This window comes from Larimichthys crocea, chromosome X (assembly GCF_000972845.2).
Source record: "Larimichthys crocea isolate SSNF chromosome X, L_crocea_2.0, whole genome shotgun sequence".
Lineage (NCBI taxonomy): Eukaryota > Metazoa > Chordata > Actinopteri > Sciaenidae > Larimichthys > Larimichthys crocea.
The window spans coordinates 189209-202941 of NC_040020.1; the positions used below are offsets into that span (position 1 = coordinate 189209).

Here is a 13733-nt window from a genome sequence, read left to right on the forward strand (position 1 = left end):
GTTGCTGTATCAAACTCTGTATTTTTCACATAGACCGTGTTGCGTGCAAAAACTACAACTCCCATCCATCATCATCTGTAACCGCTCGTCCTCATCAGGGTCACTGTGAGGCTGGAGTCCGTCCCAGAGAGGCGGGGGACACCCTGGATGAGTCTCCATGGAGACAAACAATCGTCCACACTCACACCTACAGACAAGTCACCGCTCCACCTCCATCAGGTCAATAAATTCACAATAAACCTCTACAAGAAAGACTTTTATTTTGAAAAAAACAAAACAAAAACACAATTAACACAATCCAAAAAGACAACTGTGTGTGTGTGTGTGTGTGTGTGTGTGTGTTCATGGCTGTAACTCGTAGCCCAGCGGGTCGGATCCTCGGTCCAACAGGGCGAGCGACGACTCCCGCAACTTCTGAAGGAACCTCCGCAACTCCTCTTTGGAGAAAACCTGAGACACAGACAGACCCGATCAATCGATCCATCGATCACCTGAATGAGCGATCACCTGTACGTTTGGACTCTCTGTGGTTTACCTGGTAGAGGCGGTGCTGGTCAGACGAGATGATGTCGGCCAGTCGCAGCGCCTCCTGGTGTCTGGACGAGTTCTGCAGCACGCTGAGCAACAGGAAGCTGAGGCGAGGCAGACACAGAGAGCGCAACACCGCCATCTGGTGGCTGCGCTCTGAGTCCGGCTCCGAGTCCTGAAACACAAAAGATTCTTTAAACCGAGTCAGAACTTTTTAAAGTTAATTAACCACAAAACAAAAACACGTCCCACCCTCGTCCTGACATCGATAAATATGAACCTAAGAAACGAGTTCACCTGTGAGCCCAGTTTCAGTTCAGAAATCCTTCATGAGAACTTTATTTAATTAATTAATTTTAAAATTTGATTTAATTTAATAATTATAAAAAAATCCTTTTAAAATTTGATTTACATTTAAAAATTTAATTTATAAAAATAAATTTTATTTATTAATTTTTAAATCTAATTAATTATGTATTTATTTAAAAAAATATAATTTTAAAAAAATAATTAATAATTTATTTGATTTGAAATTATATAATAAATTAACTTTAATCTAATATTTTTTTTTAATTTTTTTTTTAATTAAAATTAACTGAATAAATAAATAAATTTGATTAATTAAATATTTTGTTTAAATCTAATAATTTAAAAAATAAATAAATGAAATGTAATAATTTAATTTAAAGTTCCCGCGGTGGAAACACGTTGGCGTCACCTGTCTGTTGTCGATCATCCAGCCTCCGTCCACGAACAGCAGCACGTTGTAGATTCTCTCTTTGACGTCTTCGGTCAGGACGTCCAGACGACACGACCAGGCGGCCAGCGACGCCTGGTACTCCTTCTCTCGCATCTCATTGGCTACTCGCTCGGTGAATTTGGCCTCTGGGGCGGGCGCTGGCTTCTGCGGGGCGGAGCTACTGTGGCTGAACCAATCAGTGAAGGCCTCGTGGGCTTCCTGCAGACCAATAAAACATCAATAAACCGCTTCAAGGTCAAGGAGGAAGAACTAACGAATTCAGAGCTAATCAGATGTTAATTGGCGACAGACCAGGTAGGCTCGTATGCACAGGTGTTCTCTGATGGCGTTCTCGTCCTCGGCAGGCGTGGCGGTCTGACCGAGCCCCGCCCACTGGCAGTAGATCTCCCTCATGGAGTCCTCAGGGACTTTCGAGAACACCGCCTTGGCTGCGTCGTGTTTCTGCAGGGCTGAAAGAGGAAGCAATGCATCATGGGTACTCAGAAGATGGTGAGGGTCGGCGAGCCGCTGCGGTCACGTGACCCTCGTATGCCCAAAGATAAATGATAAGTACCCAGGAACTTCCTCATGATGGCGTTGGACTGCTTCAGGGACTCGGCGCGGTGGGCGGGGTCAAACAGGAGCCAATCGATGACGTCGATCTTCCTCAGGTCGTCCTATGGGAGCGCAGCGTCACAGCGACAGATTTGAATCATCAGAACTCGACATGACCGACAAACAAACGGCGAGCTGATCAGGTTTTCACCTTCGTGGTCGCCGTCTCCAGCGCCTGGCTGTGGTGCGTGAACTCCGTCTCATCTCTCTCTCTCACGTTCTCCACCACCAGCTTGGTGATCGCAGCGACATCCAGACCTGCAGAGAAACAGAAACAAACGCTCAGTACTCATCATTGTTGTCGTCGGCCACGGGTGCGTTTGTTTTAGTCATCTTCCGTCTCACCGGCTTCGGTTGCGAGCTGCAGGCAGTGTGGGCGGAGCTCCGGCTGGGTGACGGTCTCCAGGAAAGCGGCGTACTGAGCGGTGGCGAGCTCGGCCGGCAGCTGGCTGACGTAGCTCGCCACGAGGTCGGTCTGCTGGTCGCGGATCAGGAGGGAGACGTACGCCTTGAGCACGTCCACGCACACCTCGTCCTGAGAGACGGACAGGTCAGCAGAGCTTCGGAAACTTTGTTTAACATTCGGCAGTGACGTTTGGTGAACGTTACCTTCAGGGCCAGACCCAGAGAGCGGAAAAACAGCACGAGGTGAGTCATGAAACGCAGCAGGTGGGAGGGGAGGGGCTTAGAGGCTGCCAGCCAATCGGAAAACTCCTCCAGCAGACCTTAAAGAGACAGCGAGAGCGAGGTTCAGAGATCAGAGTGGACGCGACAGATCTGACGTGAGGTGACACGTCGTACCGTCCAGGTCTCCCAGGATGACGAACTTCTGGATGACGTGGTAATGTTCACGTGTCTCCTCCAACACCCTCTGCACACACACACACACACACACACACACACACACACACGAGAAGAAGCTGGTTTTATGATGGATTGGGTCATGTGACTTTGATATTTATCACATTCAGTCAGCGAGCGTCACCTTCGTCTCAGAAGCTTGAAGCTCCTCAAACACTTTCTCCATGGACCAGCTGAGAAACAAAGAACACGATCATCAGACAGAGAGATCAGGTGTGTGTGTGTGTGTGTGTGTGTGTGTGTCGTACTTGGCCTCCAGGTATTCCCGTGGCAGCGTCTCCACCTCCTGGTGGGCCATACCCGACGACATCAGATCCTTCTCCACCAGCGAGTCCACCATCACTCTGAAGTGCGCCCACACACAGTCCTCCCACGACTCACACACTGCCAGGAGCTGACACACACACACACACACACACACACACACACACACACACACACACCATAAATTTGTGTTTTTAAACGAGTGTCTGTTTGCCGCCATACATGACTCAGCGTATTACCGGTTTGAGGTTTCCGCTCAGGCCGGCGTAGATGGCTCTCTCGTATCTGTTTAACTGCTCCTGAAAGACACACACACACACACACACACACACACACACACACACACACTTCATGTTTTAGTCTCTCCTCTGTATTTTAAATCACCCGTGCTGGACGTAACGAGATGATTGTCCAAACCTCTTCAGCCATCCTCCAGCAGCACGCCTTCCAGATTCCTCTCTGAGGGTTTCCTTCAACGGGCTGCAGCTCGATGCTGCCTGCAGAGAGACGAGAGAGAGAGAGAGAGAGAGGACGTCACAGAGAGACGAGAGAGAGAGAGGACGTCACGTAGAGAGACGAGAGAGAGAGAGGACGTCACGTAGAGAGACAAGAGAGAGAGAGAGAGAGAGAGAGGACGTCACGCAGAGAGACGAGAGAGAGAGAGGACGTCACGTAGAGAGACGAGAGAGAGAGAGGACGTCACGTAAAGAGACGAGAGAGAGAGGACGTCACGTAGAGAGACGAGAGAGAGAGAGGACGTCACGTAGAGAGACGACACTCGGAGCTCCTCTAACCCTGAAACTCCATCGGACACGTCTCCGTCACGTCTCGGCTACAACGCCGTTTTGTTCCGTCCTGCACGCGACTTCAAACTCCACAGAAGCGTTTCTCCCTCCAGACTTTGTTTACTTGCTCAGATTTGTTCATGTTCTTCTAAATATGAATCTATAAATATAAATCTGCTACGTACTTCATTTGTTTCTCTTTTGGCAGTTTGCGCGGGGTATTTTATTTTGAAAATCCACAGGATTCTCTATGCCGTTTCTGTGTCTGACTTCCTGTCAGCTCGAGGTGCTCTGTGTTAACCTGACGTGGGCTGCTCGCGGCGTCCGTCAAAGATAGAAAGAGCCTTTTCTGGGACGCTTCTGAACCGGACCGCGGCGGAGCCTAGAACGACCGCGTATCGCTGCGGCAACCGCACAACGCCATGGTGGAATTTGGGGGCAGCGTGCGGCCCACGGCCCCAAACGAAGCCTGAAGCTCGGCTACTGCGTCGACAAGCGTCGTGTTAACACGGACAGATTACCTGAGGTCATGTTGGGGTCGTGGTACAGTTTCCAGCCTTCCAGAGTCGCTGCTCTCCAGGCCTGACCACAGCGCTTACACAGCCTCTGAGCCTGCGAACACACACACACACACACACACACACACACACTCGTCAGCAGCTGTCACATGCACGGATATCATGACTCAGCGTACTGTCCCTTTGAATAAGTCACCTCCTCGGTCATGCCCGCTCTGATCAGCGTGAACAAGTTCTTCAGCAGCCGGGCGTCGTCTTCTCGGTCCAGGTCAGCGAGCGGGCGCTGCTGCCGGAGAGGAGCGTCCGGGTCCTGAACACACACACACACACACACACACACACACACACACGTTATGAATGTATTATAAAACACTGTGGATGTGCTTGTTGCCGTGGTAACGGGCCTCACCAGCTCAGTGACCAGAGGAACGGTGAAGGCCGTGCCGCTCTTTCTCCTCAGCTTCAGAGCATGCAGTGTGTTTTCCCTGAAACACACACACACACACTTAAGTCATCTTCACACACACACACACACACACACACACACACACACACACTGACAGACGAGCTCACCAGCAGACGTTCTTGGCGTAGTACTCGATGTTGTCAGAGAAGTCTCCGATCTGATCCTTGGCGATGCTCTCCAGCCAATCGACGACCAGCTGCAACACAGGAAGTGACCAGGGAGTGAACAGGAAGTGAACAACGAGCAGCGACGACATCTTCTGATCCAGAAAGACCCGAAATCATGGAGATCACTCCGATTAACGCTCGTGACATTCAGCTGCATCCTTTATGGACAGGATTTCTAGGCACAGCCAGGGCGTCGAGGGGCTGTGATCCGGTGGCCTCAGGATTGGGTCGCTGCTTTTTGCGGACGATCTAGTCTTGTTGGCTTCATCGGATCGTGACCTTCAGCTCTCTCTGGAGCGGTTTGCAGCCGAGTGTGAAGCGGCTGGGATGAGAATCAGCACCTCCAAATCCGAGGCCATGGTTCTCAGCCGGAAAAGGGTGGAGTGCAGTCTCCAGGTCGGGGATGAGATCCTGCCTCAAGTGGAGGAGTTCAAGTATCTCGGGGTCTTGTTCACGAGTGAGGGAAGGATGGAACGGGAGATCGACCGGCGGATCGGTGCGGCTTCTGCAGTGATGCGGACTCTGCACCGGTCCGTCGTGGTGAAGAAGGAGCTGAGCCGAAAGGCGAAGCTCTCGATTTACCAGTCGATCTACGTTCCTACCCTCACCTATGGTCACGAGCTTTGGGTAGTGACCGAAAGAATAAGATCGCGAATACAAGCGGCCGAAATGAGCTTCCTTCGCAGGGTGGCTGGGCTCTCCCTTAGAGATAGGGTGAGAAGCTCGGCCATCCGCGAGGAGCTCAGAGTAGAACCGCTGCTCCTCCGCATCGAGAGGAACCAGCTGAGGTGGCTCGGGCATCTCGTGAGGATGCCTCCTGGACGTCTCCCTGGTGAGATGTTCCGGGCACGTCCCTCCGGGAGGCGGCCCCGGGGAAGACCCAGGACACGCTGGAGGGACTACGTCTCTCGGCTGGCCTGGGAACGCCTTGGGGTCCCCCTGGGAGAGTTGGCAGAAGTGGCTGGGGAGAGGGAAGTCTGGGTCTCCCTGCTGAAGCTGCTGCCCCCGCGACCCGACCACGGATAAGCGGAAGAAGACGAACGGACGAACATTCAGCTGCAGGCGGACGCTCACTCCGACCAAACGTGTCGGAAGATTTAAAGTAATTCAGCAAAAGGAAGCGAGTCCAGCGACGCTCTGTGAACACGGCCAGGAATGTTTCACGCCATGTGTGCGGAGCCACGAGGTCACAGCTGATCATGTGACTTCACTGTGTCACAGCTCGGAGTCGAAGTGTTTCCGTCTCCCGTTAAGAGCTTTACCTCAAACAACACGTCGATGAGTGTGAGCGTTCGTTACCTGACTCTGTCGTATGACGGCGTCCCGCTGAAACAGCTGCTCCACCACGACCTTCTCGCTCTCACTGGGAACCTTCGAACAGAGACACCAACGCAACGTTTCAATCACGACGTTCAACTCGAGAAAACACACACAGACCAAACAAGTCTGATCACTTACAACCATGTCTGTCATGAGGTCGTCCTCCATCGCCAGCTGGACTCGATCCCTGCACACACACACAGACAGGCGGTCAATCAGAGTTACGTGTTAAGAGGCAGACAGACAGACAGACAGACAGGTGCTCGGTCAGTCAGGAAGACAGGTGCTCGGTCAGTCAGACAGACAGGTACCTGTACAGGGAGGTGATCAGTCTCCAGGTGCAGTTCTCCTGCTGCAGCAGCCAGCGCACTCCGGCGGTTTTACTGTTCTGACCCGCTCTGAGGACGACGGACTGCAGCACGTCCACCTGGAGAACAGAGACAGGAGAGGAGGGAGCGATGAGGAGGGAGAGATGAGGAGGGAGAGATGAGGAGGGGAGAGATGAGGAGGGAGAGATGAGGAGGGAGCGATGAGGAGGGGAGAGATGAGGAGGGGAGAGATGAGGAGGGAGAGATGAGGAGGGAGAGATGAGGAGGGAGAGATGAGGAAGGAGTGATGAGGAGGGAGCGATGAGGAGGGGAGAGATGAGGAGGGGAGAGATGAGGAGGGAGAGATGAGGAGGGAGAGATGAGGAGGCGAGAGATGAGGAAGGAGTGATGAGGAGGGAGCGATGAAGAGGGGAGAGATGAGGAGGGGAGAGATGAGGAGGGAGAGATGAGGAGGGAGAGATGAGGAGGCGAGAGATGAGGAAGGAGAGATGAGGAAGGAGAGATGAGGAGGGGAGTGATGAGGAGGGGAGCGATGAGGAGGGAGTGATGAGGAGGGGAGAGATGAGGAGGGAGTGATGAGGAGGGAGAGATGAGGAAGGAGCGATGAGGAAGGAGCGATGAGGAGGGGAGTGATGAGGAGGGGAGCGATGAGGAGGCGCTGCTTCATGATTTAACAGGTTATATCAACAACAACAACAACAACAACAACAACAACAACAGGACAGGTTGCTAGGCAGCCAGCTCCAGGTAGAGCTTACCTTGTCCTGGCAGAGCGTCTGATAATCCTCGAGCAGCTCGAACACGGCAGAGGACGAGTGTTTGAGGAACGAGCCGAGGAACTCCGGGAACAGACTGGCCGCGGCTGAAAAGACCCAAAACTCTCGTTAGCGTTAACGGGACGCGGCGCAGTAACGGCTCGGGGCGCGTTGGTTTCACTCACCAGCCTCGCCGGGGTCGTCTTCCTTCAGCAGCGCCGAGCTGAGGTTGGTGATGTCGTCGGTGAAGAAGCTGGTGTTCTCCAGGCCAAAGACAGGCGAGACGTACAGGCTGTTGGTCCAATCGCTGTCGTCCAGGTTCTAGACACAGAGACGGACGTCAGGTAGCATGAGTCATCAATTTATGCTGTAACATATCCTGCCTGTGTGTGATCGGTAAAGTATCGATTAACTCTTTAAAAAGAGGTGGAAACGAGTCCGAGTCAGTGACTTCAACCTTCACCAGCAGCGCTCCAGAGGCCAGACTCTGTTAATTGTCATTTTCTTTTTCTGGTTTATAAATCTGCTGCGTGGTTAAATTGTAACGATCTGAAATTTGCACAGGGTGTTTTATTTTGAAAATCCTAAGCTGTTTCTTCCTCACAGGAAGTGAGGCACAGGAAGTGCTCACGGCGTGAAGCAAAAATAAAAACCGCGATGGGCCGCGGGGTTTGAGGCAGTCGGCAACAGTTAACGTAAACTCCTCCTCATCTGATCGAAGTTTCTCCAGCTCGTGCTGTTCATGTCGACCGTGTGCTGCTGCAGGTTTGTTTATGCAAAATAAAATAGAGCAGAGAGAGTGTGTGTGTGTGTGTGTGTGTGTGTGTGTGTGTGTGTGTGCCTTACGAGACTGCTGAGGGCGTTTCTAGGCGTGTGCGTGTATCGAGGCGTTCGGCCTCCTGGAGCCAGTATTGCGGAAACATCAGGAACCCTCGGAGTCACTGAGAGAGAGAGAGACATGATGAGCTTTAAAACATGGAGTCAGGACGAGTGTGTGTGTGTGTGTGTGTGTGTGTGTCGTACCGGCCTGTCTGTACAGTGAAGCTGGAGTGTTCCTCAGCAGGGAACGGGCCGGCGTTGCCGTGGAGGCGATGGGGCTGCCGCTGCCGGGTGACGGGACTGAGAGCAACGGTCAGGACAATAGCAGGACTGTGTGGTACGTTCACCTGACGACACTTACATGATCTATACTAGGAACACACACACACACACACACACACACACACACACACACACACACACACACACACACACACACACACACACACATACACTCTGAGCTGGAGGATACAGGCCACCTTCTTCCTCCTCCTGCGGGCAGCGATGGTCACCTCGTCGTCTCGAACCACCGGAGACGGCAGCTCATTCTGACCCCTGCAGGACGAGAAGACACACACACACACACAGACACACACACACACACAGACAGACACACACACACACACACAAACCTTTAATCAAATCTGCTCTAGATTCAACAAACTCAGATTTAAATAAGTAAATGAGTAAACAAGAATACGACGACTGAAGATCTGAAGTCTAATTTCACACCATGAGATAAAACAGACGACGAGCTGTTTAAACGTTAATTATACGTTGATTTAACGTTGTCTATCAGTTGCACACTCTGATATCTGGCTGGCCCGCCTTTAGCTTCGAGTACGGCACGCTTTTGACGACGTCACGACATTTATTTCCGTCCAGAGATCGCACGCCGATGACGGGAGAGAGTCTTCTACAGCAAACCCCAAACGCCGGTCAGGAGGTCTCATGCTGTATTATTGATTGACGAATTAGAGACACTCTCAGAGTTCATCAGAAGTGCCTGAGTCGGTCTCACACTCACGCCCAACTTTGAGCAGATAACACCACAAATACTAAACGACCTCGTCAAACAGAATGTTTGACCCATGGAGGCGTCACCGCCTGGAGACACTGCTGTCTGTTTACGTCCACGATGTCCAGGAAGACAACATCAGGTCTCTTCGAGTCGAGTGTTGAGACAGGCTGGCAGGTGACAAAACTCCATAACCACCTCCATCCGTCCAGGTTTTAATGATGCGCCGGGACAGACACGGAGACCTTCAGACACGGAGAAGCTCCTCACGTCTTCAGACAATTCTACGTTGATTTAACGTTGTCTTTGGAGGTCACTGCCCGTCGAGTACGGCGCACTCTGACGAGCTTCTGCGATGTCACGACATTTATTTATCGCACAACGATGACGGGAGAAAGTCTTCTACAGCACATCCCAAAGATTCTCCACGGCGCTGAGCCCGATGATGGCAGCGTCGTCTTTGGAAAATGCTTCAATAAAGTCCACCGATGGAGACACCTGCCCGTCCGTTTATATTCAGGTAGTCAGCTGCTACGACTGCAGCAACCCGAGGTCATAACACTCTCTGATGATGATGATGATCCACTGTGGTGGAGAAGTTGCTGAAGTCAGAGGTCAATGGTGAGGTCAGGAGGTCTCATGCTGTATTATTTATTGACGCTTGGCCAAGGAGAATTAGAGACACACTCAAAGTTCATCAGAAGTGCCTGAGTCGGTCTCACATTCTGCCCAACTCATCCTGGTGGATCGACTTTAAACCCCAAGATAACACCACAAATACTACACGCCCAGAATGAGTCACAGAGAATTAGAGACACTCTCGGAGTTCATCAGAAGTGCCTGAGTCGCTCCATAACCACCTCCATCCGTCCAGGTTGTAATGATGCGTCTTCAGACTCGGAGACCTTCAGACTCTGAGAAGCTCCTCACAGCTTCAGACAGGGCTCGGTAACTTAAATATATAATAATCACTGCAGTAATTATCTAACGATGGGAAGCTCTCACTGATTTTAATCCAGGTGGTGACTTTTATTTTGAAAGGGGCAGCGTGTATCGTTATGGCAGAGCTCGGGATCGATCGCTAACTAATTAACTAACTAATTAACTAACTACTCACTAATTACAGACGCGCTACAGTTTCTACGCCAGCTAACAGCGGCTAGTATCAGTCGGGCTAACGCAGCTAGCTCCTCTGTTAGCATCTGCGGCTAACAACAGTAACAAACCAGCGGTTAGCCGGTTAGCATAGACCCGTTAGCACAAAGCTAAGGAGCTGGTTTCAGTTTTAAACATATAAACATGTAAATATATAAATATATAAACATATATAAACTGTTACCAGTCCATGTCGGGGGGCTGTCAGTTCCCGCTTCACGAGGCTCAATGGGTTTTTTCTTCTTCGTCGGACGTCCGTCTTCACTTCCGGCGGGTTGCTGCCCCCCACCGTTCATTCCTTATAGCAACATTAGCATCTTTTAGCTAACTGCAGTCAAAGTGCTAACTGTGCTAACATGCTAACCCTGCCTGTTTAATATCAAACATGAAGTGAAACCAAAAAAAACTGCAGTTCCTCTAACGTCCACCTGAGGCTGGCTCCAGAAGTGAGTCAGTCTCCATAAGTCCCCATGTCCAAATGTCCAACTTCACAGCAGAAATAAACATGTTTACAGCCTGGTACAAAAAACAATTTTGGTCTCTGTAGCTAATTTCCCCGTTCATGACAACTGTACTGAGCTAACAATGAGCTAAAACAAGCTAACAGCAAGCTAAAACAAGCTAACAGCAAGCTAAAACAAGCTAACAGCAAGCTAAAAGAGCTAACCACAAGCTAAAACAAGCTAACAGTGAGCTAAAACAAGCTAACAGCAAGCTAAAACAAGCTAACCACAAGCTAAAACAAGCTAAGAACTGGCTAAAAAGGCTAACAGCAAGTTGAAACAATCTAACAGCAAACTAAAACAAGCTAACAGCAAGCTAAAAGAGCTAACCACAAGCTAAAACAAGCTAACAGCAAGCTAAAACAAGCTAAGAACAAGCTAAAACAAGCTAACCACAAGCTAAAACAAGCTAAGAACTGGCTAAAAAGGCTAACAGCAAGCTGAAACAAGCTAACCCAAGCTAAAAAAGCTAACAGTGCGCTAAAAAAGCTAACCACAAGCTAAAACAAGCTAAGAACTGGCTAAAAAAGCTAACAGCAAGCTAAAACAAGCTAAGAACTGGCTAAAACAAGCTAACAGCAAGCTAAAACAAGCTAACAGCGAGCTACAACAGCCTCAAGTTGACGACAGAGGAACTGCAGTTTGTGGCATTAGCTTTACTTCACAGCCACGAAGGCTGCTGCTTGGTTGTTAACTTATCCCGGCTCCAGAAGTGAGTCAGTCTCCATAATAAGGCGTGAAACTGCGTAATGGATCAGTTTGAATTCAAAACATGAAAATTAAGAACAAATCACAACGCTATAGCTGTGTAATTTCAAAAACCTTAATTTAAAAATTTAATTAGATTAGCTCTGATTGTTTAAATAGAATAAATAGTAAATAGTTTATTTACAGAGCTTTAAAACTCAACGACTGGATGTTTCTTGCCTAAATGCACCTTGGGAGTTGTAGTTGAAATCTACCTTGATGTTTTTAATGATGTTTTTAATTCTTTGTGTTCGTAACGTGACACACTCAACCAAAATAATCGTAAAAAATAAAGTCATAAAATCAGTTGACAGATAATAACACTCAGCGCTGTTACATCCCTGATTTGTTGACATTTCGGTAAATTAGCATCATTAAAAGTTTATATTCTTCTATTATTTCTATGTTTGTTTTAACTTCATTAATAAAGTTTATCTGATGTTAATGAGGTCTGTTTAAAGGTGTAGTTCTTCATTGAGAACACACAGAGGCAGTGTTGTCACATATTTATCTCTATATAATGTCTCATTAACTGGCTGAATCACATTTATACGTTTTTATTGGAGTAAAAACTAAAAGTGAATCCATTAAACTGAACTGTGAACATCAGAAGTTTGTCCAACACACAAAACTTCAAGTCAACCTTGTAAAATGTCCTGAAGCTTCAGGTAACATCTTTTTAAAGTTGGACCAGAAGGTCCAAGGTCAAATGAGTTTCTTAAAACTAAAGAATAATTCAACATTATTCGCTTCCATGCAGAGAGAAACCACTCTTACTTGTCCAAAATTGCTCATACCTTGTAATTTAGTTTTAGATTGCAGACGGGGGCGGCTGAAACGAGTCACAGGGGTATCAGAGTGGTTCAACAACTGCTTACAATGCCTACTGGGTACCTTCTTTTGGAGGTTTGTCCAACTGGCAGGAGACCTCGGAACAGGCCTAAAACCTGCTGGAGGGACTACACAGCCCCTCTAGCCTGGGAACGCCTCAGGATCCTCCAGGAGGAGTTCGGATGAGTTGCTGGGAAGAAGGACGACTGGAGTGCCACCAGGACCCGATCCCGGATACAACATCACATCACATCACATCACATCACAGCACAGATGAATCTTTAATTTCATATTTATTATCAAACAGTACAAAAGTAGAAAAACAACTTCTTCTTTTTTTGGCAATAACGATTATACAACGTTTGAATGAACAAGGGGAAAACTGAGTTTGAGGCCGAGTGAGGATGACCTCTGACCTCTGAAACGTCACACCTGTTGAAGCTGCTCTGAACTTGACACACGTGTGTTTAGCTGTATATAGATATATATATATCTATAATATACTATATATATATATATATATATATATTAGTATTATATATATATATTCCCATACAGTACAGATAGTATCACAGGTTTGATTCTCATCAGGTTATCCAAACCTTTTTGGCTTGAAGTTAGAAAAAATTGAGCAATGTTGCCACCCGATAGATTTAATGCATGACCCCGTTTCACCCCCGTGGGGTCGTAAATCAAACGCACCTCAGATGGATGATTAACGTGCGGCGTCACCAGCATCGCTAACATTTCACAGCTCATGTTGTCCGACTACTGTAATGTCCTTAAATACTACCCTGCTACAGTTAAAGTGCTCCTCCTCACATATAAAATTACATGGTGTAGCTGCACCGCACTAAACGATCCTTATCGCTCCCTGCGCTCTTTCACATGCTCGAACATCTCAGCGGGGAACAACGAAAATCCTCCTCCAGGCAGCAGCAGCAGAGCTTTGTCCTAAAATAAAATCCAGATTTAAAAACCTGTTTATTCTGGTGAGAGTGCATAATTTAGCGCTACAGTCTACAGTGCAGGAAGTTGGCAGTGTGTAGTTACAACCATTTTGTTGTAATTCTCCTGAGGTTTTTCTGTCTTTTTTCTCTTTAGAGTCCTAACTTTGACTCATGGAGTTCGTCCACTTCTTAAGATGGGGTTTGGTCCGTATCGAAGGAAATTTCTTAAACTGCTCCAACCATCAGGGGGCAAAATAAAACATGAATTTCCACCATTGACACGCAACAAAAATGTCTCGATAATTCTGATTTTTACGAAAGCCCTAAAAGGCTATACATACATACATTTTATTCCACCTGTTT

General features: G+C 48.5%; 1 protein-coding gene across 1 annotated transcript; it reads right to left on the minus strand.

Moving 5' to 3' along the window:
• Window positions 1–290: 290 nt before the first annotated feature.
• Window positions 291–10657, minus strand: nup107 (nucleoporin 107). The gene is made up of 26 exons (XM_027282473.1): window positions 10524–10657; window positions 8639–8721; window positions 8371–8466; window positions 8194–8288; window positions 7533–7668; window positions 7351–7454; window positions 6575–6690; window positions 6402–6450; window positions 6243–6314; window positions 4884–4972; window positions 4720–4795; window positions 4507–4620; window positions 4314–4404; window positions 3425–3504; window positions 3247–3306; window positions 2992–3137; window positions 2868–2916; window positions 2684–2753; window positions 2492–2607; window positions 2228–2417; window positions 2034–2140; window positions 1842–1944; window positions 1580–1737; window positions 1247–1486; window positions 536–703; window positions 291–450 (listed from the first exon to the last, which is right to left on the minus strand). Exons 1-26 carry the CDS (start codon window positions 10529–10531, stop codon window positions 343–345), a joined length of 2724 nt encoding a protein of 907 aa, XP_027138274.1. The 5' UTR covers window positions 10532–10657; the 3' UTR covers window positions 291–342.
• Between the last annotated feature and the right edge of the window lie 3076 nt (window positions 10658–13733).

Excerpts from the sequence above, each read along its gene's own strand:
- nup107 (XM_027282473.1), bottom strand. Across the intron at positions 3,138-3,246 it reads TGAGCGGAAACCTCAAACCG|CTCCTGGCAGTGTGTGAGTC; the intron begins GTAATACGCTGA and ends TGTGTGTGTCAG. Across the intron at positions 704-1,246 it reads GGATGATCGACAACAGACAG|GACTCGGAGCCGGACTCAGA; the intron begins GTGACGCCAACG and ends TTTGTGTTTCAG.